Consider the following 21,145-nt stretch of genomic DNA (forward strand, 5'->3'; position numbering starts at 1 on the left):
AGTATCACCCACAGAGGGCAGCACAAGCCCTCTGGACCCAGGAGAGACCAGGGAGGGAGTTTTCTCCTTAGGTCAAGTTAGGAGCCTGTGTGTGCAGGCTCAGTCACTCAGTTGTGTCTTTGTGACCCCATGGACTGCAGCCCACCAGGCTCCTCTGTCCATAGAATTTTCCAGGCAAGAATACTGGAGTGGGTTTTCATTTTCTATTCCAAGGATCTTTCTGACCCAGGAATCAAACCTGTATGTCCTACGTCTCCTGCACTGGCAGGTGGATTCTTTACCAGTGAGCCACCTGGACAGGCAGAGAAAGGTGACATTGCCTTGGGAAAGGTAGTGGAGACTGGCCCAACCTGACTCAAGGCACAAGTTCATCAGAGGGCCACCCCTGGAGCGGCTTCCACCTTCAAAGGTGTCTGTGTCAGCAAGTAGGAGAAACTACCACATACGCCTGGCTTCCAAGCTTCACGGGGCACCCACCGTGCCCAGCTTGGTCAAAGACAATGATGTTGATTCCTTCGTCAAAGCTGAGTGCCTACTATGTGTCAGATAGCAAGCAAGGCACTGCTTTTTAAATGGTTTTAATATGTTTAACAGATTGCTAATAAATAAAAACTTAAGTGAGTCAGCATGTAAAATCTGGGTTCAAAATTGAATGCCTTATTTTCAGGAGCATGCATACCCAGGCTGACTAGATGTTTTCTTTTTGCATCTGGTTATATGCGCATAACCAGGAATATGTTACCCCCGCCACTATCCCCTTTGGCTCTTCTAGCCATGGATGTATCGTGACATCGATACAAGATCTGGCATAGGCAAAAACAGATTCTCCATCTCCTCTCTATTACCTAAAGGCAGGATTCCTATATTCAGAACTCAGAAAAAAGCTAGCATCCAAATCCCTGTAGTTCAAAACCCCAAGCTAAGCCCTCCAACCCTTAGAAGGCCTTGTACTCAATTCTGTTCTGGGACAGTTCTTGACAACATGTGGGAGGGAGTGCTGGGTGGACCAGTTCATTCTCAAACCTCCTGCCTGGCCTAGCCTAACTGTTCAGATCTCCTCAGAGACAGCTCTCAATGCACCTGCTTTGAAGGAAGGGTCAGGCAGGAAGCGGGTGTGGGCTGCACTGTCAGCTCTGGGCAGAGATAGCAGAGTTCTGGCTTGTGTGTTGCCCTCTCTACCACATTCAGCTCGGAAGTCAGATCTGCTGCTAAACTAGAGCCCAGATACTCTCTTCCGTGGCTCATGGCCACAGTGACACAAACAAGGAGACGCTTACCTTCAAGCCTTGATGGTAAATAGTTCTGGCCCAAGTCCCTCACTTCCAGGCCTCCACCATGGCCCTTCGGCAGCACTGCGCCCTTTATCAGTCAAGGCTCTGATTTCCTCACACCTAACCCTTTCTTCCCTTGCTCAGGAACTCAGGGTCATCCTTACCCTTCCCAGTAATCAAAGCCAGGAAACCTAATTTGAATGAAAAGCTTGCAGAGGAAAAAAGGCACTTGGATCCCATGACTCCCCAGTGGCCAGCTTGACTCTGTAAACCTCCAGTTCCCAGTTTAAAAAAAAAAAGGGGGGGAGAGAGAGAATTGGACTTTGACCCTTCTACCTCCACACCCTTCTGAGCTGGAAAAGAGAGTGTTCTTAATATTATGACTGCCTGCACAAAGACACCACTCCCTGCTCCAAGCAGCGGCAAGGGGGTATCCCTTCTACACTCTCACTACCCCGTGTGGTACTTTGTGGTTATCCCAAAGGATTCCCGAGCAGCCTAGGAATAGACTTCCTGGTCTCTCCCTCAGTACCATGGTTTAACTTCACTCAGCACAGGTCTGCAGACACGAAGGTACAGAATAAATACCTGTCCGCTGTCTGCTCTGACCAGTCTAAGTACCTGATGCTGGAGACAGTGCGGTGACTTCCCAGAGCTTTCAGACCTTATGCCTCTAGTCCGAGAAAGTCACACCCACTCACACTTATCCTGCCTGTCACTGACTCCATCCCACCTGGCCCGATCCAAGGCTTTCCACTAGCTTTCTCTAGGCTCACTTCAGAAGCTCCCTTGCCCAGATTATCCTAGGCCAAGCCATGAATGAGGAGCTATTCGTGTTCTGGGAAGATAAGGTTGCTTTTGTCTTAAGAGCTGGATGCTAAACATTCACCTTCCAGGTTAAGTCTCCCTTTCATCTCCCCATGTCCTCCTCCATCCCCCCAAAAGCTAGAAGTTTCAAGCAACTGCCACAAGAGAGCTCCCCCTCTTTCCTGGCATCCTGGACTGACTACTGAGGGACAGAGACACTAGACCATCCTCTCCCCAAGTTGCCAGAGGTCCAAAGACCCCCACTGGCCTGCCATCCTGCTAAAGTCCTCTCCATTACCATTATCTTATGTAGGGCTGTAGCTCTAGAAGTTATCCATTTGTTAGTATACAAATAATGCACTTGGGCAAGTGCTCCTAACTTATCAACAACCTTGGTCACCAAGCAGGCTTCTGAGGAGCCCAGGAGGAAGAAAGCTTCACCTGGTTTTCAGGGTTATGTGGGTAGTGTTCAAAGCTTATGGGGTTGATAAAGCAATGTCTGATTGAAGTAGTTTAAGGGTTCATAAGGGCAGATGCACTGGTCCTTAACCATGATGGATTATTTTAATAGCAAGAGAGGGGCTGAAAAGGAAGATTGCCAGGGGAGGCAGCAGGGAGGTAGCTGAACACAAAGGATAATTTCACACTGGTATTTGGGGCTCTCAAACTTATTACATGCCTATATCCTGTGCCTTTTCCATAACATCAAGTTGGGAAGATCTCTGTCATTAAATCTTAGGAAAGTGGTGAGAGCAGGGAAGGCCTGCCTGGCTCACTCAGACCTCACCAAGAAAGGGGAGCAGCATCCCTTTCTTTGCCTGAGTAACAGCAGGAGAGGAAAAGAGTAGTGGTGGGAATTGGATGGAAGGACAAGGCTTGTCTTTTTCCTCAAAACGTTATCTCTGGATGAGGTCTGGCCTCCTGACAATGGGGAACCGGACACCTAAAGCAGAGGTGATGCAGGGCCATGAGCTGTAAGGAGGGTCAAGTTCATTACACTACTCAGACCTTTACCCTTCACCTTACGCAATGCCAAAGTCCAGAACTAGATGGGTGAGCAGACTCCAACCTATGGATGAGGGGACCCTGGTCCAACTAGAAGCAGCTGAGGCACAGGGCTGGGGAGATCTGAGAGTGGGGGCTGTGTGAGGCATTAGGGCCCTCTATTGGAGTCCCTAAGTCTACTAGAAGATGATGAACATGGCTAAGTTCAGGGTTAAACCCTTTACAACTTGAGGGGCAAAGTCACGAAGCCCTCAAACTCTGGGCCCCGATTCATTTCAGCTCCCTTTTGGGGTATGATGGGAAACAGTAAGCAGTGTGGAGATGAACCTCCGTCACTTCACTCTCCCCAGTCCAGAGTACCCTTTACCCCTCTGCTGAAACAAAAAGCAGTCTGGAGAGGGGGACCAGAAGCAGAACTACCCTCACCAATAAACTGTGCCACGGCTGCTGCACATCAAGGATGAAGTCTGCTCCAAAGCTGCATAAAACAAGTTTAATTTCCAACCAGGGTCACAGTCATCGCGTATCCCACATTTTGAGCAAGGAGAGAGAAGGTGAGTTATTAAACATATACAGTCTACATTCCAGAGGAGAAAAAAAGAAGAGAAAAACCAGTTCAGAACTGCAGTTACCACTATAACACCACAAACAAACTTTTAGGGGGGAACAGGGGAAATTCCCAGGGAGAAGAAAGGCTGGAACAAAGGAAAGCAAAAAATTAAACCTACCAGAGGAAAGTAGGGGAGGGAGTGGGTAGAAGTGGAATGAAACACCCAATTCTGAAAGCACTTCTGGGTGAATGGGAATGTAGAAAGGACCGCCCCTGCCGAGGGCCCAGCAGCCTGGCAAACTAACAAGATCATTTACTGCCCCCTGCTGGACAGATCCTTCAGCAGCACCCAGGCAACCTCCAAGACTTGTTTCCCAACACCCTCAGCCCCACCAGTCCCTGAAGGCCCCCAAACCAAGGTGGGGGGTAGGTCTAAAATGAGAAAAACCCATTTGGGACTGACATCTAACTTGGCAGGGTTAGAGAGGGAGTGAGGCAGGAGAGGAGGCAAAGTCCTCACCAACCACAACGATACAGAGTGAGCAATCCTAAGGAAATTTTCCCAAGGAAAAGGGAGACAAACAGGCAACAGCAGTGAAGCAGGTGAGAAGGCAAAGGAAAGAGTTCCGGGAGGCAGAGGCAACAGGAGCAGGAACAAAAAAAACATCTGACAAAACAGAGACAAAGGCAAAGTAAAATATGAGGGAAGCATCTGTGGGGTCAGGGGAGTGAATACATGTTAAAATGAACCAGAAGCTCCAGCAACCCCTCCCCCCACCCTGCCACCAACCACACATACACACGCATACACACAAAGGCCTAGAGCGCAAGAGACCTGCATACACCCACTGCATCACTAAGGAGCTGGCACTGAGACACCCCTGGAACCTCTCTTTCACAGTTCAATCTGAGGTGGGGTAGGGAGTACTGATCCGCCTGTTGTAGACAAAGGTGGCAGGAAGCCTGGCCCCATGGGGTGGGGCTTGGGACAGCCCCTCTGGGAAGGGGTCCCTCAGCCATGCTATGGAGGCCCTGGGCCCTGACATTAGCAAAAAGGTTATGGGCGGCCGTCTTGGAGCTCAGGGCGCAGCCAGCACACACAGGAGCCCGCAGAAAAGCCACGGCTTCACAGAAACCGCGGAAGTCAGGAACCCAGGCCAGGATCTCAGGGACAAGTGCCTCCTGTAGACAGAGACACAGTAGCAGCAGCTTCTGAACAACTACATGATAATGGAGGGAGGACTCGAAAGACGCTGCAGCCCATCAGCACCAACAATCACTTCGGAGCCCGGTTTCCTCCATTCCAATGCCCAGATCCATTTATGGGAAGTGGGTGGAGAGGGCAGGGAAAGGCTCTTGGGATGGAGTGCGGAGTGATGGCAGGATGGTCTCAGGGTCTGGAAACAGAAATTTCCATCCTTCAGCACGCCCTGGACTAGATAAAAATGGAGAAGAAGTGGCTTGCTGCTGAGGTCTACTGTGTCACCCCACTCCCCTGCTCCTCAGCAAACCAGCCAGCCAGCGCTGGTGAGGCCAGCAGAACTACCAGGGTGAGGAAACTTCTGACAAAGGACAGGGGAACCACCCAGGCCCAAGATCAGAAGACAGAGGGGGTAGGAGGCAGGGATAGGGAAACTGATCTGTGTTTCACCTTCTCCTAATAACAAAAGAGGATGAAGACGGAAAACCTGAGCCCCTCTCCCCAGTGCCCTGGGTCCCAAATACAACCCATGGTCTTGCTATCCCTACCTCCCCGCTCCAGCTCGGAGGAAGAGATCTAAGGACGAGGGGGAGGATCAGCTGAACACTCTGAGCTGATAAAGAGTGAGTGGGTTCCTCTCTCCTTCCACAAAAAGGCAGGGCAGAATGGCATCTCCTTGGGAACAGTCATCTAGAGACAAATGCCACCCCCCTGACCTGAGTGGGGTGGAGAGAGGGATAGAGGAAGATGGTGGCAGAGAAGCCGTCATCTGCCCTGTCATCCAGGAAAACCTACCTGCAGTGGAGAGGCACCAGCCCAGCACTGGGGCAGCCTCCCCTCCACCTCCTTCCCTTTATCTCGCCAGCATGGGAGGAGCAGCTGATAGATGAGAGTGGGCAGTGTCCTGCTCCAAGCCCTGAGCTGCACCCACCTCCCCTACCTGCTCCTTGGCCCCCATATATATCTCTCTATACAGGTATATACACGCGCACACATGCACGCACACACAGAGAGGCCCGTGCAATTTCCATGTAGAATAGGGGGAGAGCAGCAAAGGAAAGGAAGACGGGGAAGGGAAGAGGGGCCTGTGGGGAGAGGGAAGGGACTCAGATGCCAAGAGCACAGCAACTAGAGCCAAACGAAGCAAACCAGAGGGAACACTCCATCCCACCTCCCAAGCCCGAGCTTGAGGGGGGGCCCCCCCCCATGAAACCATAACAACCTTGTTTTTTGTTTTAAATCCGGTAAATTGGAATGATTCATCATCAGGACAGCAACTGGGGACTGGTCATGGATCGGGGAGGGGAGGGCAGGGTAAGCAAGGCTGTTGCTGGGCATGCGGACATGATACCCAGGGATCTGGCCGCACTGGCAACAGGAAGGAAAAGGGTAGGGCTGGGTCAGGGAGACAGTAGGGGTGGATGGGGTGGTCGGATAGGGCTGTCTGGCTCTCACTTCTTGTTTTTGAGCTGATTGGCCAGCCAGTCCAGGCCTTCGTACAGCCCATCCCCGCTGGTGGCACAGGTGGCCTGAATGTACCAGTTGCGATGGCGCAGGGAATGCAGGCCCAACTTGTCTGTGATCTCAGCAGCATTCATGGCATTAGGCAAATCCTGAAGCACAAGGGAGACACAAAAAGGAGCCTCAAGATCTTGCAGAAGCTTCTAGAGCACCCACCTAGCAAAGGCAGGTATACCAGCACCCTCTCCTCCTTCTTCAGTGGAGGAACCCAGAGCAAGATCCTAAAGAACCACTTTGGATTTAACCATCCTAGAACTCCAGAGCCTAGGCACTAAAGGTCATTCCACTGAGGAGCTGGAAACCAAGTATGGGGTTGCTAGGGAAGTGGAGAAGTCATTCAGATGGGCAGACAATCAGGTCCATCTGACCATAAAAGAGAGGGCTGTTCCACTAAAGCAGAGAACAGGTGAGATAACAGAGGGGCTGGAGGTAAAGGATCTACCACACCAGTCCCTCTGGACAGAAACTCTGCTAAGTAAAGCTGGGATGGGGGAAGGGGACAAGAAGAAGAGCATAAAGAAGCCAGCTAATCATATTTCCTACTTTCCAAATTGACAGCCTAGTCATAGGGTTTACCACACAATGGGCTCCAAGATCCCATGACTTCCACGGCCAGGCTGCCCTCTCTCAAACGCAGAGGCAGGGAGATGTCACACCTGTTTGTTTGCAAAGACAAGGAGCACAGCATCCCGGAGCTCATCCTCCGCCAGCATCCTCATCAGCTCCTCCCGGGCCTCATTTACTCGCTCTCGATCATTGCTGTCGACCACAAATATCAACCCTGGGGAGGCAGAGCATGGGCTGCACAGAGACGACAGATCAACTCCCCTCCCCCACCACAAAGAGAAAACACCCTCCTTATACCCTTAGAGTATCTGCTCCCTCTTCTCCTGTCTCCCATCCCTAGGAGCTGCAGCAGGGCAAGAGCTGGTGCCTGATAACCAAGAACAACAGCCACCCTCTGCTCACACCCAACCAACCCGTGCCAGTCCATGGGCAATTCACACGCCCTACCTTGGGTGTTCTGGAAGTAGTGTCTCCAGAGAGGCCGAATCTTGTCCTGGCCACCTACATCCCAAACTGTGAAGCTGATGTTCTTGTACTCCACTGTCTCCACATTGAACCCTTTGGGGAAAAAACAGACAGTGGTCACTTGGCCAGAATTACCAGGCCTGCAAACGATGCCCCACTGGGTTATTTCTGCTTCCCCCAGGCCTAGCAAAGAAAAGAAAGTAAGGCCTCCTCAGACCTGGTGTTCCCTGACTTAGCAGCATTAAGGCCAAAAAGAAAACCTCAGAGAAGCAGCAGAAGAGGACGAAGAGGGCCAGTTGGGAGGTTCCCAGCTGCCTGGGTGAGACAACCTTCCCCACTCATTCTCAGTCTCTGACTCTCTCTCCTGCAAAAAAAATGACTCAGCCCCACTCCTGTCCCTGGGCCACCGAGTCGGCCTCAGCGGAGAAGTGGGGCCTGTAAGGCAGAATGGAGAACAAGAAGTGGGTGACAGTCTGGAGCCCCAAAAGCAGAACCAGCTGATGATGGTGATCTAGAGCTGCTTCCACGAGGCAAATGCTCTCCCTCCCAGAGGCAGGTCTTAACTGGGATCAGGGCCACCAAGGATCTAAACTGAAGCAATTCCAGGCCTCTGGCAGGAACATCAAAGCTCTTCACCTGCTTTTCAAACAACAGAGAACAAACCAGCTCAGTGCTTGAGGGCCACTGTTGGGTGCCAGGGTGCGGAAGTTCCTGCATCAGGGAGGGCTAGGGTAGGTGTGCAAATGGCAGGCCCAGCACCTGCTGGGAAGCTAAATAACCACTGTTCCCTGAACCCCACAGACCGTAAGGACTTGCCGGTGGCCAGGTGGGGGATCCAGGAATAGGCCCCCTACCTGGCTCAGGGGTGGGCATGAGAGCCTCCATCTGAGCGTTGCCCTTACCAATGGTGGGGATGGTGGCCCTTACCAATGGTGGGGATGGTGGTGACGATCTCGCCCAGTTTCAGCTTGTACAGGATGGTGGTCTTTCCTGCAGCATCCAGGCCCACCATCAGGATGCGCATCTCCTTCTTCCCAATCAGGCTCTTGAGAAGGTTTCCAAAGATGTTACCCATGATCACAGCACTCGCTTTCTGAGGACAGTAGGGTGCAGTGGGGGCAGTGGCAGTCTGGTTCGGGCCTGGACCCTGGTATGGAGGGCTTGATCCTAGGCAAAGAAATGCAAACTCACTACCATCTGCTTGTCAGGACTTCATGCTAATGGGACTGGCCACAGTCATGGCTGGAGTTCTTTTATGACAAACCGAGAGCCTGAGCGTACCATGAAGATCAAGGCCCACTTAGATCCTGAGCCTTTGGGAGCAGAGACAAAGCAGTGAACACTCAGGTCCCCTGCTTCTGCCAGTAATCCACCCAGGTGACGCTGGATGGGTTATTTCACCTGTTCTTATCCGCACCTGTAAACGGAGGAGGTTGAACTAGATAATCTCTAAAGTCCCTTCAGTCCTGCCATTCTATACTATATCCCAACGCATAGGGAGATCGTTAATGCCTCTCCTTCCCCCAACCTTGCCCTGAGACTTCTGGAAAAGGTGGGAGAGGAGGGAGTGGAATAAGGAGTGGCTCTTTGTGATTCCTGACAAGGTTCAGGCTTGTCAGGTTCCCAAGGTTTATGCTCTCAGCCCTAATCAAGAGATTCTGCTTCTTCCCATCCTGTGTTTCTACACTTTCCTTCTACACACCAAAATTAAGCAGGAAGAAGAAAGCAGCACTCCTAAGAAAAGCTGATCCTTTCCACTCTGTGAACTGCCAGCTGCTAAAGCCGTACTCTGCGCATACAACAGTGAGCTGAGAGCTGGGAGGTGGGATGTGGAGAGGCCCCCCCTCATTCCTCACCCAGCTAGGTACTGGGCTCCCGTGGTGCCTCCCGGGACAGCTGCTCCACATGGTCACCTGCAATGAGGCCGTCAGCTCATTCTCTGCTTCTGTTCTCACCCTCTTCAACCTATTCTCCAGAGCAGCCAGACTGATTGTAAAACCAAAACCAGGTCAGGCTGCGACTCTGTTCAAAACCCTCTCTGGGCTTCATAGCTCCCTTTCTGTAAAACCCAAAGCCATCATGGCCTACAAAGTCCGGCACAGTCTGCATTCCCGCTTCTCTCATCAGGGCTCCTACTCTCCCCTGTGCGTACTCCACTTCAGTTCCCCAACACTCTCCAGTCTCAAAGCTTTTGTCCCTGCTCTTCACTCTGCCTGGAAGGCTCATCTCCGAGACAGCCTTCGTGGAGCTCTCCCTTGCTTCCTTCAGGTGTCTGTTCGACTGTCCCTTTATCAAAGAGGCCTTCCACAGCCACCTGTGACACACACACACGCTTCTCTAACCCATCATTCCGCTTCTTCCTTGTAGCATTTACCACCATCTGACACGTTCTGTACTTGTTTCCTTCTGTACTGTTTTCTCCTCCTACTATCATGTCAGTTCCTTGTCTATTTTGTTCCCTGCTGTGTTCCTGGTGCCTTGACTAGTGCCTGGCACACTTCATAGCTGGATAACTGAATTAACTCACAAGGTCTCTACTGACCTCACTAGCAGCTCACTCAGGTTAGACGCTTCTGCCTGATACATCATTGGCGGAAATGAAGGGAGCAGCTAGCACACTACAAAAGTACAAAATGCCTATCTGCCCACTTTGCCCACTGCCCCAGACTGACAGAATCATAGAGTCATTCATTTCTTCCCTTCTTCTCTCCTATCTGGATGGCTCAGGACAGCCACAGAAATGACTCCTTGAAACAACAATGAAGCAGGGGTTCAGAATCACCCATGCCAGCCAGCTCTCTGTGCCTGCAGGAGCCGATGCGTCAGCGGCAGCTTATTCAGCGATCACCATATGCCAGCTGCTGGTGTTCTCCACAGTCTGGGAACCAGAGGTACACATATGCACACCACAAACCCAGCAGGCAAAGGAACAGGTCAAGACAGAGTGCACCCAAACCCAAGAATGTGAAAGGTGGATAGGGAGGAATCCTATTTTCAAGCTAAAGCATGGGGGTTTGGTGGGAGTTTAGTTGTTTTTTGTTTTGTTTTTTGTTTTTTTTTTTTTCAAAAACTATTTTAGATTTGTTTATTTGTTTCCTACTCTCCTCAGTTTGCAGTGAATTCCAGACTGGTAAAAAGGAGCCAGATCAACGGCCCCTGGAGACCAAAGTACTAGTTTGTCCAAAAAACAAACAATAAGTGCTTATGGAGTGTTTCATCTTCAAAGGCCTCCGCAGACATTCACTAATAAGCCAGGCGTGGTGCTCTGGGTAGGTTCCACAGAGGAGCCCAGCCCCTGACCCAGAGGGCTCACATCCCAGGGGGAGGGCCTGGCTCAACTTTAGGGTGCAACTTCAGCCAAGTCGCCCACTAGCCATCCACCCGGCCCCTCCTGCCTCAACCACCCAGGCAGACAGATTCCTGAGGATTCCTGAGACAGGAGGGGAAACCTACCCAGCTAGTAAGATCAGATCCTACCAACTCTGGTAATCCGTGGTAGTCAGACTTCTGGTTCTGATGCCTTCACTTCCAGAAACTTACACCTTCCCCAAGTCCTCCTAGTTTTTACCTTGTTTCCCGCTCACGTGTCTTTTCCTTTAGCTCCAGATGACACTTTGCTTTAAAGCTTAGGTAATAGGCTTTGGCCCAGATTCTGAACTGAATTTATACCACACATTTATCTTGCCATCCTTCATGACTAGAAGTATTGCTGATTAAATGATTACCAACTGTGAGTAGAGCAGTGGCTGAAAGCGAGCCCTTGCCCCAGAATATGCACACACTGTCCTTTGGTTTGCTTCTTTGCTAAGCTATCACACTGAAGTCTTGGTTCAAAAGCGGATCCCAGTGTTACACTGATTTCTATTTCCTGGCAAGCTACAAAAAGGCCCCTGAATTATCTGAACCATTCAAGTGACACTACGTTGTGGAGTTCTTCCTTCTAAATCTGTGCTTTTACTGTCTCCCCAATTTAACCATGTGCTCACCATGTGCAAGGACTATGCCTCTTATTTATTTTGGATCTTTCCTTGCTCCTAGTGCCAAGCCCTGCTGTAGGAGTTCAAGCAAGCACACCGGCTGATTTAAGCCTCATCTAAGGCTTGTATCATTTCTTCTGTCCTAGCAGTACTTGGTATCTTGGTGTCTCCATGTGGTGCACAGATGGCTGCTCAGCTTTCCTGTCAATTCCTGGCCATTTTCCACACATACTGACCTTAAGACTGGTTTGGGAAAGCCATGAAAGGACGAGAAGACTAAAAGTGGTAAAATTTTCTCTTGGTATTTAAAACTCTATGGGGCTGGCAGATAACTAATGAAATATTCAAGTAGTTACCATGTGTCCCCCATGGCACCCCAGGGCCTTGAAATTAATGAACATTACAATTCTTCTTTAATATAATCAGGAGCTTGACTCAGATGAACAGTCCAAAGCAAGTGCTGGCTTTCTTGTCTTGGCTTTCCTTGCTCCTGTCTGTTTCCAGATGGCATGCTGCCCCGACCACCAGGATGGTGGCAACTTTCAGCTCTGTGCCATGAACATACACCTACGGCTATATAGTCAGCTCTCACTTTCACCACACTGCATTGCTAGAAGCAGCTCTGGGAAGCAGAATGGCAAACAAACCATCCTCGGATTGTCTATGTACTGTACAGCCTATAGTCATTCTCTTTTGCCACAGATGGCACTCCTGTGTCAATAAGGCAAAATACCAGGGTTCCATGGGCTGGGAGAAACAGGAAGCAGTTAAGACTGAAGGTGAGTGGCTCAAAATGAAAAATGGAATACAGCAATATCTCTATTAACAAAAAGGATGTCTCAACATTCTATTGCACAGTTACAAACTTTGTTATCAGTGGTAAAAGCAGCAACAGGAACTCTAAAAATGTGTTTTAGTATAATCTGTGTTGGACAGTGCAGTTCGATCAGGCACACCGACTGACATAAGCCTCGCCTGAGGATGCCCTCACTGACGATCACTCACGGCCCCCAACCCCTCCCTCCCACCCGCACCCCCCAGGAGAGGCAGGCTGTTGCTGTCATTGACTGTTCAGTCATTTTGACTTGAGGCCTGTCTGCCTCACACTGCAGGTGATTCTGAGAGTCACAGCTCAGTCTGCCATGCACACTCCCCATTCTTTTCACAGGCATGTGTCCTGAGACACCCCTAGGGGACTCCTGATTCAGCACCTCTTTTTCAGGCTACATGGGCTCAGGGAAAAGAAGACCAGAGTCTCCCAAACCCTCTGCTGCCAAGCAGAGTGCACCAAAAACAGCTATATTCCCAGACGATTTTCAAATTGAGACATCACTAATAAAGATGCTATTTTTAGCACAGCCCATGAAATAGACCAAAAAATTTAGGGAAACCAAAGCAAGGTCTGCCTGTTAATTTGGTTTCCTTAATGCAGCTGGCTTGTGACCTATGTAAACTTTCCAAATTTTTGTCTCAAGAGCACTGTAATCAGCACACAAGAACTCGTAGATTAGTATCTCAATGGCTTCTATTAAACTCAAAGATTTCCCAAAGCCAAGAAACAGCTTCTGATGTCAGTTTCCATTCATTCATTAAACGTTTATTAAGTATAATGAACTAGGGATACTCTGCCTTCATGAAACTCAGTCAATGGGAGAGAAAGACTAGGAAACAGAGGATTACAGTGTGAGGCTAAGAGTGGGATAAGCACACAGTATTATGGGGACAGAAAGCTAGAGCAGTTAATCAAGACTGGAGGATGAAGGCCAATTCCAAGACATGACTCTCTGATCACACCTGAGCTGACTCTTAAAGGAAGAATATGAATCAGTCAGACACTAAAGAATAGGGAAGGTGGAAGAGGGAAGAGTGTAGGCACAGGCATAAAGATGAGTTAGAACAGTGATTAGCCAAAGCCAGGTGCAACCAGGAGGTCATGTATGTGGATGCAGCATTGTGAGTAAAAAGAAGGGATGAGGCTGGAGAGGGAAGCAGGAGCCAGATCATGAAGGGCCCTAAAGGTAACACTGAGTAACATGATCAGATATGTGCTTTAGAAAGATCGTTCTGACAGCAGTTTAGGGAATAAGTTAGGGAATAAGGGGGAAAGACGGAGGGAAAGAGACCACTTGGGAGGTCCAGTAATACAGATAAGAAATCCAAAGTTCTTAGAAGGGTGGGAATGGGGAGGGAGATGAGAGGGAGGTTCAAGACGGAGAGGACATATGTATACCTATGGCTGATTCATGTTGACGTTTGACAGAAAACAAAAAAAAAAAACTGTGTACAGCAATTATCCTTCAATGAAAAAATAAATTTAAATTTTTCAATAAATAAAATTTAAAAAGAGAAAAAAAAAGAAATCAAAAGTTCTGAAACAGAGGTGGCAATAGAGAGGACAGGACAGATTTGAAACACCAAAACAGTAGACCTCACAGGATTTGATAGCTGATTATAGTAGGGAGAGGAGAGTCAAAGACGACTCCCAGGTTTCTGGCTTGTGTGAGTCAGTGGCACTTCTTTAGACCGGAAACACTACAGAAACAGATCTGGCAGCAAAGATGTTTGTTTTTAGATTAATTGTGAAGTGCTAAGGTCTGAAGATCGGGAGAAAAGTCTGGTCAGGGTATTTGGAACCATGTGCATAGACAGTAACTGAAGCCCCAAGAGGAACCAGGAGGATTCAGGGTGGCAGCAGTTACTGGCTGCCTGCCCCAACAGCCATCTTCCCTTCTTTCTTCTAAGAGAACCCCTAATTTGTTCAGACATTGGCAGGCAGTGGTTATGAGCCACCCCTCCCCAGACCTAGGGTATGAAAGCTGATCAGTAAAGACTCTGGGCATTTCATTTCTCTCACCATGATTTGAGTCACAAATGCTCAAGCACTAATTCTGGGCAATAAGATGTAAGAAAAGTCTACTGGGAATATTTGGGAAAGATTTCCTCAATCTTAAAAAAGAACATATATCAGTGTTCTCTTCTCTAGCTTTTGGATGTTAACGTAGAAGGGCAAGATGCTGGAGTAATCTTGAGTATATGAAAGGACAGACACAAGAACACTAGGATATCAGAGCAGAAAAACCTGGATCCTACCACTGTTTAGTGGGTAGATCAAAAAAAATTGTAAGAAGGAATATTCTTCCCCTGAACTACTTCTGCATGTGGCAGACCGTGCGTGTGTGCTCAGCTGCTGCAGCTGTGTCTGACTCTTTGCAACCCCATGGACCATAGCCCAACAGGCTCCTCTGTCCATGAGACTCTCCAGGCAAGAATCCTGGAACGGGTTGCCACGCCCGCCTTCAGGGTATCCTCCTGACCCAGGAATCAAACCTGAGTCTCCTGGACTGCAGGGGTATTCTTTACCCACTGTGTCACCTGGGAAGCCTTGTGGTAAAATATACATAAAATTTACCATTTTAACCATTTTTAAGTTTAAATGTACAGTTCAGTGGCATTAAGTACAGTTACACTGTTGTGCAACCATCACCACCATGCATCTCCAGAACTTTCGCATCTTCCCAAACTGAAACTCTACTTGTTAACCAATAACGCCCCTCCCCTACCCCCTGGAAACAACCACTATACTGTTTCTGAATCTGACTATTCTAGGTACCACGTTAAGGTGGAATCAAACAATACCTGTCCTTTTGTGTCTGGCTTATTTCACCTAGATTTCCTGCTAGGTGCTTAATAAATCCTCGGATTATTTGAGCCACAGTGTGTTTTCTTTTTTCTTTCTTTCTTTTTTTATTTTGGCTGTGCTGAGTCTTCGTTGCACTTGAGCTACCTCTAGCTCCAATGCTCAGGCTCTAGAGGGTGGGCTCACTTGCAGCATACAGGCTTAGGTGCCTTGAGGCATGTGGGATCCTCCCGGGACCAGGGATAGAACCCAAGTTCTTTGCATTGGAAGGCGGATTCTTAGCCAGTGGATCACCAGGGAAGTTCTTCACAGGTGTGTTTTCTATCTTTCGCAACTGATACATCCTAATCTATGTATCTAGAGAGAGTGTGTATGCTGAGACAGGAGAAAAGCCCAAAGATAAAAACCTGGGGCACATCAACATTTAAAGCAAAAAAAGGCCAGGAAAGAGAGTAGGAAGCAACCAGAAGGGTAAAAAGGAAATCAAGAGACTAAGGCATCAGAGACACCGATGAGGAAAGAAAAAAAAAGGAGGGTCAAAGGCTACGAAAAAGTCAAATTAAGATAAGGCCTGAAAGATACCTACTGAACTTAGCTACTAGGCAATCAATGAATGGCCTTGTTATAAATTAGAACATATGACTAAAATTAGTCTCCACTTAACTAACAGCATTTAGGTTTGAGTCAGAATCATTAAACATCAGTTTCCCTTCTAGTCCAAGAGGAAGACTCCAGTTAAGGATAACCTGAAGGAAGCCACAAAGTCAAGCGAAGGATTCTAAACTGCCCTGATAGACCCACACACCAGAGAACGGTATGGCTTTTCCCAAAGACAAACCTCAGCAAGTGAGTCAGAACAGAACCTCAAGTCTGTTTCAGAATACATGACCTAGCTAGATAAGACAGTGACCAAATAAAAACTAGACTCATTTCTTTCCCTGGAACATTCCGTGGCACTGCCCTCTAATCAAAGCTTTCAGTGTGCCCTATTCTTATCATTTGACCACCTTACAACTGTACCATATCCTGATATTTGATGGCTGCTCCAATGCCCACATCTCTAGCCTTGGATATCCAGTACACTGTACCTTCCTAATTACAAAATCACTGAAATCCCATGAGTAATCAGCCTAAAGCCCTAGTAAACCTTTGCTCCAATCTGGTCCCACTATGCATGTCAAGATGGAGCTGCCAGTGAACAGATGAAAACAGGAGGCCATGATTTGGACAAGGCCACCTGTAACAGAGCAGCCTAAGAATACAGAAGACAGGGAATGTCCTACCTTGGGAGATAAGAGCCTTTTGTGATCCCTCAGCACCTCAAACACACTTCTACTCTAGGACTTACCACAGAATGTTTTATTTACCTTGGTGTGTTTTGCTTTCCAGAGCTGGAACTTCCCAAATAATGTGCCTTTAATGTAATACAGGTCAGCTGAAGATGCTGATCCCATCAATACTGGATAGCTAGGGCTTAGAGTGGCTAGAGCCCATGGGCCGGTCATCTCAGGTTGCAAGCAACTATGCCTGTTTCACTGTTACCATTTTCTCAGGACACCACAGTGGGAAAACAACACTAGACTCTCAGTCCCTTGACAGCTGGGACTGTGCCTTATTCATGTTTCATGCTCCCAGCGTCCAGCTCCATGACTGATCTGTAGCTAGTGACTGATACACTTGTTGCTGAACTCAGTTCTACTGATGGTGCAAACGCTCGTGAGGTTGAGGAAGACAGTATTCTATATGTGATCTCCAATCTTTTTCCTGTAACTGACAAACTGGCAAAGTGGCTTCCACGTTCTCAGGTTCCTTGGATGGGATTCAGAGCCTGCCTAGGGGAAAGGGAAAACTATCTGAGAGGTTCTGATTATGGTCCGCCACTCTCCACCACTACCACAGCAGCACTGCTTTTATCCATTTTACGTATTAGACTTCAAATAAGATTTTATATAAGGTATGGTTAGATTCCTTTTTTTCAAAAAGGGGAGGATGAAGAATTAAACCACTCCAACAGAAAGCTAATGTTCTTCTGCATCCTAAATCATGTTGAAATTTAAACATTCATGGTTGACATGCTTGTGTTTAAGCTCATAAAGGGCAGGTTATGGGAATTCCATGGCAGTCCAGTGGTTTAGACACCGCAATTTCAATGCCAAGGGCCTGGGTTCAATCCCTGGTTGTCAAGGAACTAATATCTGCCATGCCCAGTCATTTCAACTTTCTTCAGGAATATGGTGATAACCGTGGATCCCTAATATCTTGAGCCATTTCTTTTTCTGGTCCATCTGATGCAGCAGGTCCTCTGCAGAAATCCATGACAAATCTCTAACACCTTGGTAGAATCCCTACATCAGTCAGTTCTTTCCCAGACTATAAGATAAAGCCTTCAAACATTTGTAGAACTCTTTCCAAATGCTCCCCATGTCCTTTCCTTATCCAAAACCTTTATTAGCACTCCACCTATACTTGAAACAGATGTTGGAAAAGGCATAGTAGACAAATTTACAGACATTGCAACTCTGGACCGTAATACAGTACATTCTGAAACAGAGGCAGACATTTAAAGGAGTTATGACTAAGTGAAAAGAGTGGCCCAGGAAATGGAGGATGCTGAAATACCAAGATCTAAAATAATGGGACCCAGGAATCTAAACACCTGACATAGGCCAATTAGGGTGCTCTTTCACGGAAGAGTCAACCATTACCTCAGAGTCACGCTGACTTTTGTATCATGAACACTATTCCTGAGCCCCCACATCCTCACTCTACATCCCAGTTGATGGTTCAGGGCCCCTGCCTTGCTCCAGCTTCACCTCCCACTCAGCCAACAGGAGCTGCCTCTGTGAGGCTGAGGCTGAAAAAAGATTTCATTGCTCATAAGCCTACGACCAGCACAGAAAGTCATGGTAACAATCACCCCTCTACATAGGCGCTTCAGGAAGCAAGTTGTTCTTTTGTAAACCTCCTCTTTTTTAAGGCAGCCCTGAGGGCTCATGTTATTATTACTGTTATGATGGTGATTATTAATAGCAGCTAACATTTACTTGAGGCTTACTATGTGTGCTTTGTATAACCCTAAGCACTTTGTGTATGTTATCTCATTTAATTCCCATGCCAACACTATGAACAGACACTATCATTATCATACTCCTTACAGATGAGGAAAATGAAGCTAAGAGAGACAAATAATTTCACCAAAATCATACAACTAGTAATTAGCAGAGGCATGATTTGAACCCAATTGTGTCCGATTCCAAGGTCCACATTGTTAATTATCATACCATGTAACAAAAATGGTGAAGAAAACTGTTGCACACCTGAAACGAACACAATATGTCAATTAACTATACTGCAATATAAAAAATGTGAAGGACTTCCCTGGTGATCCAGTGGTTAAGGCTCTGCACTTCCACTGCACGGGGCACAGGTTCGATCCCAAGTCAGGGAAGTTCCACAGTAGCCGCACACAAAAAATGGTGAGGAGAGTGAAATACAGTGACATGTTTTGAGTCTTAGGCCTCTTGAAATCCATTTCTAAAGGTATATGGGAGAGTAGATTCCACAATTTCCCTCAGTCATTGAATCAGTTTTAACAAACCTGGTTTTAGAGAACTTCCTTCTAACCAATAAATCCCGCCCACTGTTCTCTGAGTCCATTTCCTCTATTATGACTCCAGTGGAAGAAAGTAGCAGAGACAACACACTCTATGACTCTTTGTGCAGTAAGACTTCACTTCCACTCTTTCTAGCCTGCTGTCTGTCCTCCTTTACACTTGCATTCAGTTTAGTAATAGCAGCTACCATTCATTGCCACCAATTCTATGCCAGGTACCAGATACATACACGGGCTTCCTTCTCCGTAATTATCAGGAACTCAATCTGCAGACAACTCTGCAGGACCTAGGTCTAAAGGAGATCTAGGATTTCTGCTAAATAATGACTCTGTGTTCTAATACTTTTCTTTTGGGGGTCTTAACTTTCATTATCTACAACTGTTTTGTGCCTCTTAGGAAACGTGGAGACCAAGACCTTAATTACAAAGGGTAAAGACCTTTACACCCTCACTCAGCTATCTTCAGCAACTCTCTATGACAGCCAAGCCATCTCTTTCTCTTTCCTTAAACTATGGTCAGAAATCCGGAGTTCAGGACTTTCTGGGTTTGATCCCTAGTCAGGGAACTAGATCCCACAACTAAGAGTTACCAGGTCCATCCTGCATTTCGCAACTAAAGATCCCAAGTGCCACAACTGAGACCCAGTGCAGCCAAATAAATAAATAAATATTTAAAAAAAGAAAAGAAAACCTAAGTTCTATTCATTCACATTCAGTATTCATGAGAGCTTACTGTGTGCCCAGGCAGTGTGGGGGACACAAGATGAGATCTAATTCCTGCACTCAAAGTTTTGTCTCTTCGGAAAATCAAGACATATGCATAAAAATTTTGACTACAAAAGAAAAAAAATTTTTTTTTTACTACCGAAGGCAATAACTCTATGCTGGGAGGCAGAAGGAATGTTAATATGTGATACAAGAGGACCCTTCCAAGCTGAATCCAAGGTCAAAGATTCATTCTGTGAAAAGGTGGATCAGTTTCTTTCTTAGAACGAGCTTTTATAGACATGGTATTCAAACCCAAGTCTAATGCACAATGACCAATTCACTGACCCATTCCTGTCATAGCAAGTGGAGACACTTAACCCAACAACAAGCTCAAGACAAAATGGTAGCAAATACTGTCACCACCTGAATAGGGATGGGGAAGGAAGTATGCAGACCCTAGCTGCACTGGCCTAAGCAATCAGACTCCTGCAGCAGATCTCCTACCAAATAAAACTTTCATGCCCTAGACCAGGAGTGACCCAATCCAACAGCGACGGAGACACGTTTTAAGTTACACTTCTTCCTCCCCCGATGACCTCACTATTTCTTCTCACTCCTGACCACATACCACACTCCTCTCGGCCTAGCCAGAGGGAGACCAGCGGTAATACAACCCAGAAGGAAGGAAACTTTCTCCAAAGAGGAGTTACAACTTGGCTAATCAAGTGGCCCGGTTTTAACAGGGAATTCCATCCTACCCCTCACCCCCACCTTCTTCCCTCAAACACTAGTGTAAGCAACGGCTCCATTTTCGGTTCCGGGAATCCTGGTACTTCCTAAAGAAAGAAAGCGGATTGGAAGACCGAAACTCAGAGCTGGCGACCAGAAGCTCCCTCCTCCAGTGAGACCGCCCCCGCTACGCCTGGGGGAGGAAGGCACCACCTCTCTTCTCCAAGCAAGACCAGATCCCCCTCCCCCTTCTGCTGCCTCCTCTCTTCTGGCTCCCCACCTGCTGCCCTCTTCTCAACATGCGGTTCCCAGGACCCGAAAGCTCAACCTCCACCAGAATAGTGTCCCTGGGGTGTCCCACCAGCCTGTGTTCCAGGTTAATCCCTAACCCCCTACCGACCCCTGCCCCACGATAGGGGGAGGGGTGTCACCATAGCAAAGCTTCTCTCTGGTCTATTACCAAGGTGAAGGCGGAAAGCGGGTAGGAAAAAGCGCTATTCCCTAGCCCTTTAATAGGAAAAGAATACAAAACAGTCATCGCCGCCCTCACGTCACCTCACCCAGGACTGCTTTCCTCCCCCTCAACCCCGACCCTTCAAAAGCCCACCTTCTGCAGGCGAGGGGCTCCTCACCGCAGCCCAGGTCGCCCCCTTGTGCGAAGCGGAGGACAAAACCGTGTGCGCCCCCCACCCCCACACCAGCTCAGCGTCCTTCAAATGCGGGGGCAGGCGTTTGGCTGGCCCGGCGCCCCCTTTCCGAGCTCTCGGGAGGGAAGGACCACACCGCTCCATGCCAGGCAGTGCCGGGCGGGGGCGAGCGAGCGGAGAGCGGGGCGAGGGGGCTCTATCCTCGCAGCCCCCACCCCGAGCCTCTCCTCTACCCGGACCTGCCTTCCCTCCTCCAAGCCCCTCACCTGTTCCTGCTCCCAGCTCCGCCGCTGCGGCCGCCGCCTCCGCCCCCACAGGCTCCGCTCGGCTCTCGCTCCACTCTCTCCGGCTCCCTCAGCCGATTTCAGCGCGGCTGCTCCCCTGGCCTCGCTCCCGGCTCCCTCCTTCCTGCCCTCCACCTAGCACCGGAAGCAGCGACGGCGACAG

General features: G+C 48.4%; 1 protein-coding gene across 1 annotated transcript; it reads right to left on the bottom strand.

The window, feature by feature from the left end:
- Nucleotides 1–3,557: 3,557 nt before the first annotated feature.
- On the bottom strand, nucleotides 3,558–21,123 carry ARF3 (ADP ribosylation factor 3). Its single transcript, XM_055582568.1, has 5 exons — nucleotides 20,965–21,123; nucleotides 8,315–8,554; nucleotides 7,370–7,480; nucleotides 7,012–7,136; nucleotides 3,558–6,447 (listed from the first exon to the last, which is right to left on the bottom strand). The coding sequence occupies exons 2-5, from the start codon at nucleotides 8,460–8,462 to the stop codon at nucleotides 6,286–6,288; spliced, it is 546 nt and encodes a 181-aa protein (XP_055438543.1). The 5' UTR covers nucleotides 8,463–8,554; nucleotides 20,965–21,123; the 3' UTR covers nucleotides 3,558–6,285.
- Nucleotides 21,124–21,145: the final 22 nt, after the last annotated feature.

Source organism: Bubalus kerabau, chromosome 1 (assembly GCF_029407905.1).
Source record: "Bubalus kerabau isolate K-KA32 ecotype Philippines breed swamp buffalo chromosome 1, PCC_UOA_SB_1v2, whole genome shotgun sequence".
Lineage (NCBI taxonomy): Eukaryota > Metazoa > Chordata > Mammalia > Artiodactyla > Bovidae > Bubalus > Bubalus kerabau.

Excerpts from the sequence above, each read along its gene's own strand:
- ARF3 (XM_055582568.1), bottom strand. The coding sequence starts at position 8,462 with ATGGGTAACATCTTTGGAAACCTTCTCAAGAGCCTGATTGGGAAGAAG. Across the intron at positions 7,481-8,314 it reads CACCACCATCCCCACCATTG|GGTTCAATGTGGAGACAGTG; the intron begins GTAAGGGCCACC and ends TTTTCCCCAAAG. Across the intron at positions 6,448-7,011 it reads TTGTCTTTGCAAACAAACAG|GATTTGCCTAATGCCATGAA; the intron begins GTGTGACATCTC and ends CTTGTGCTTCAG.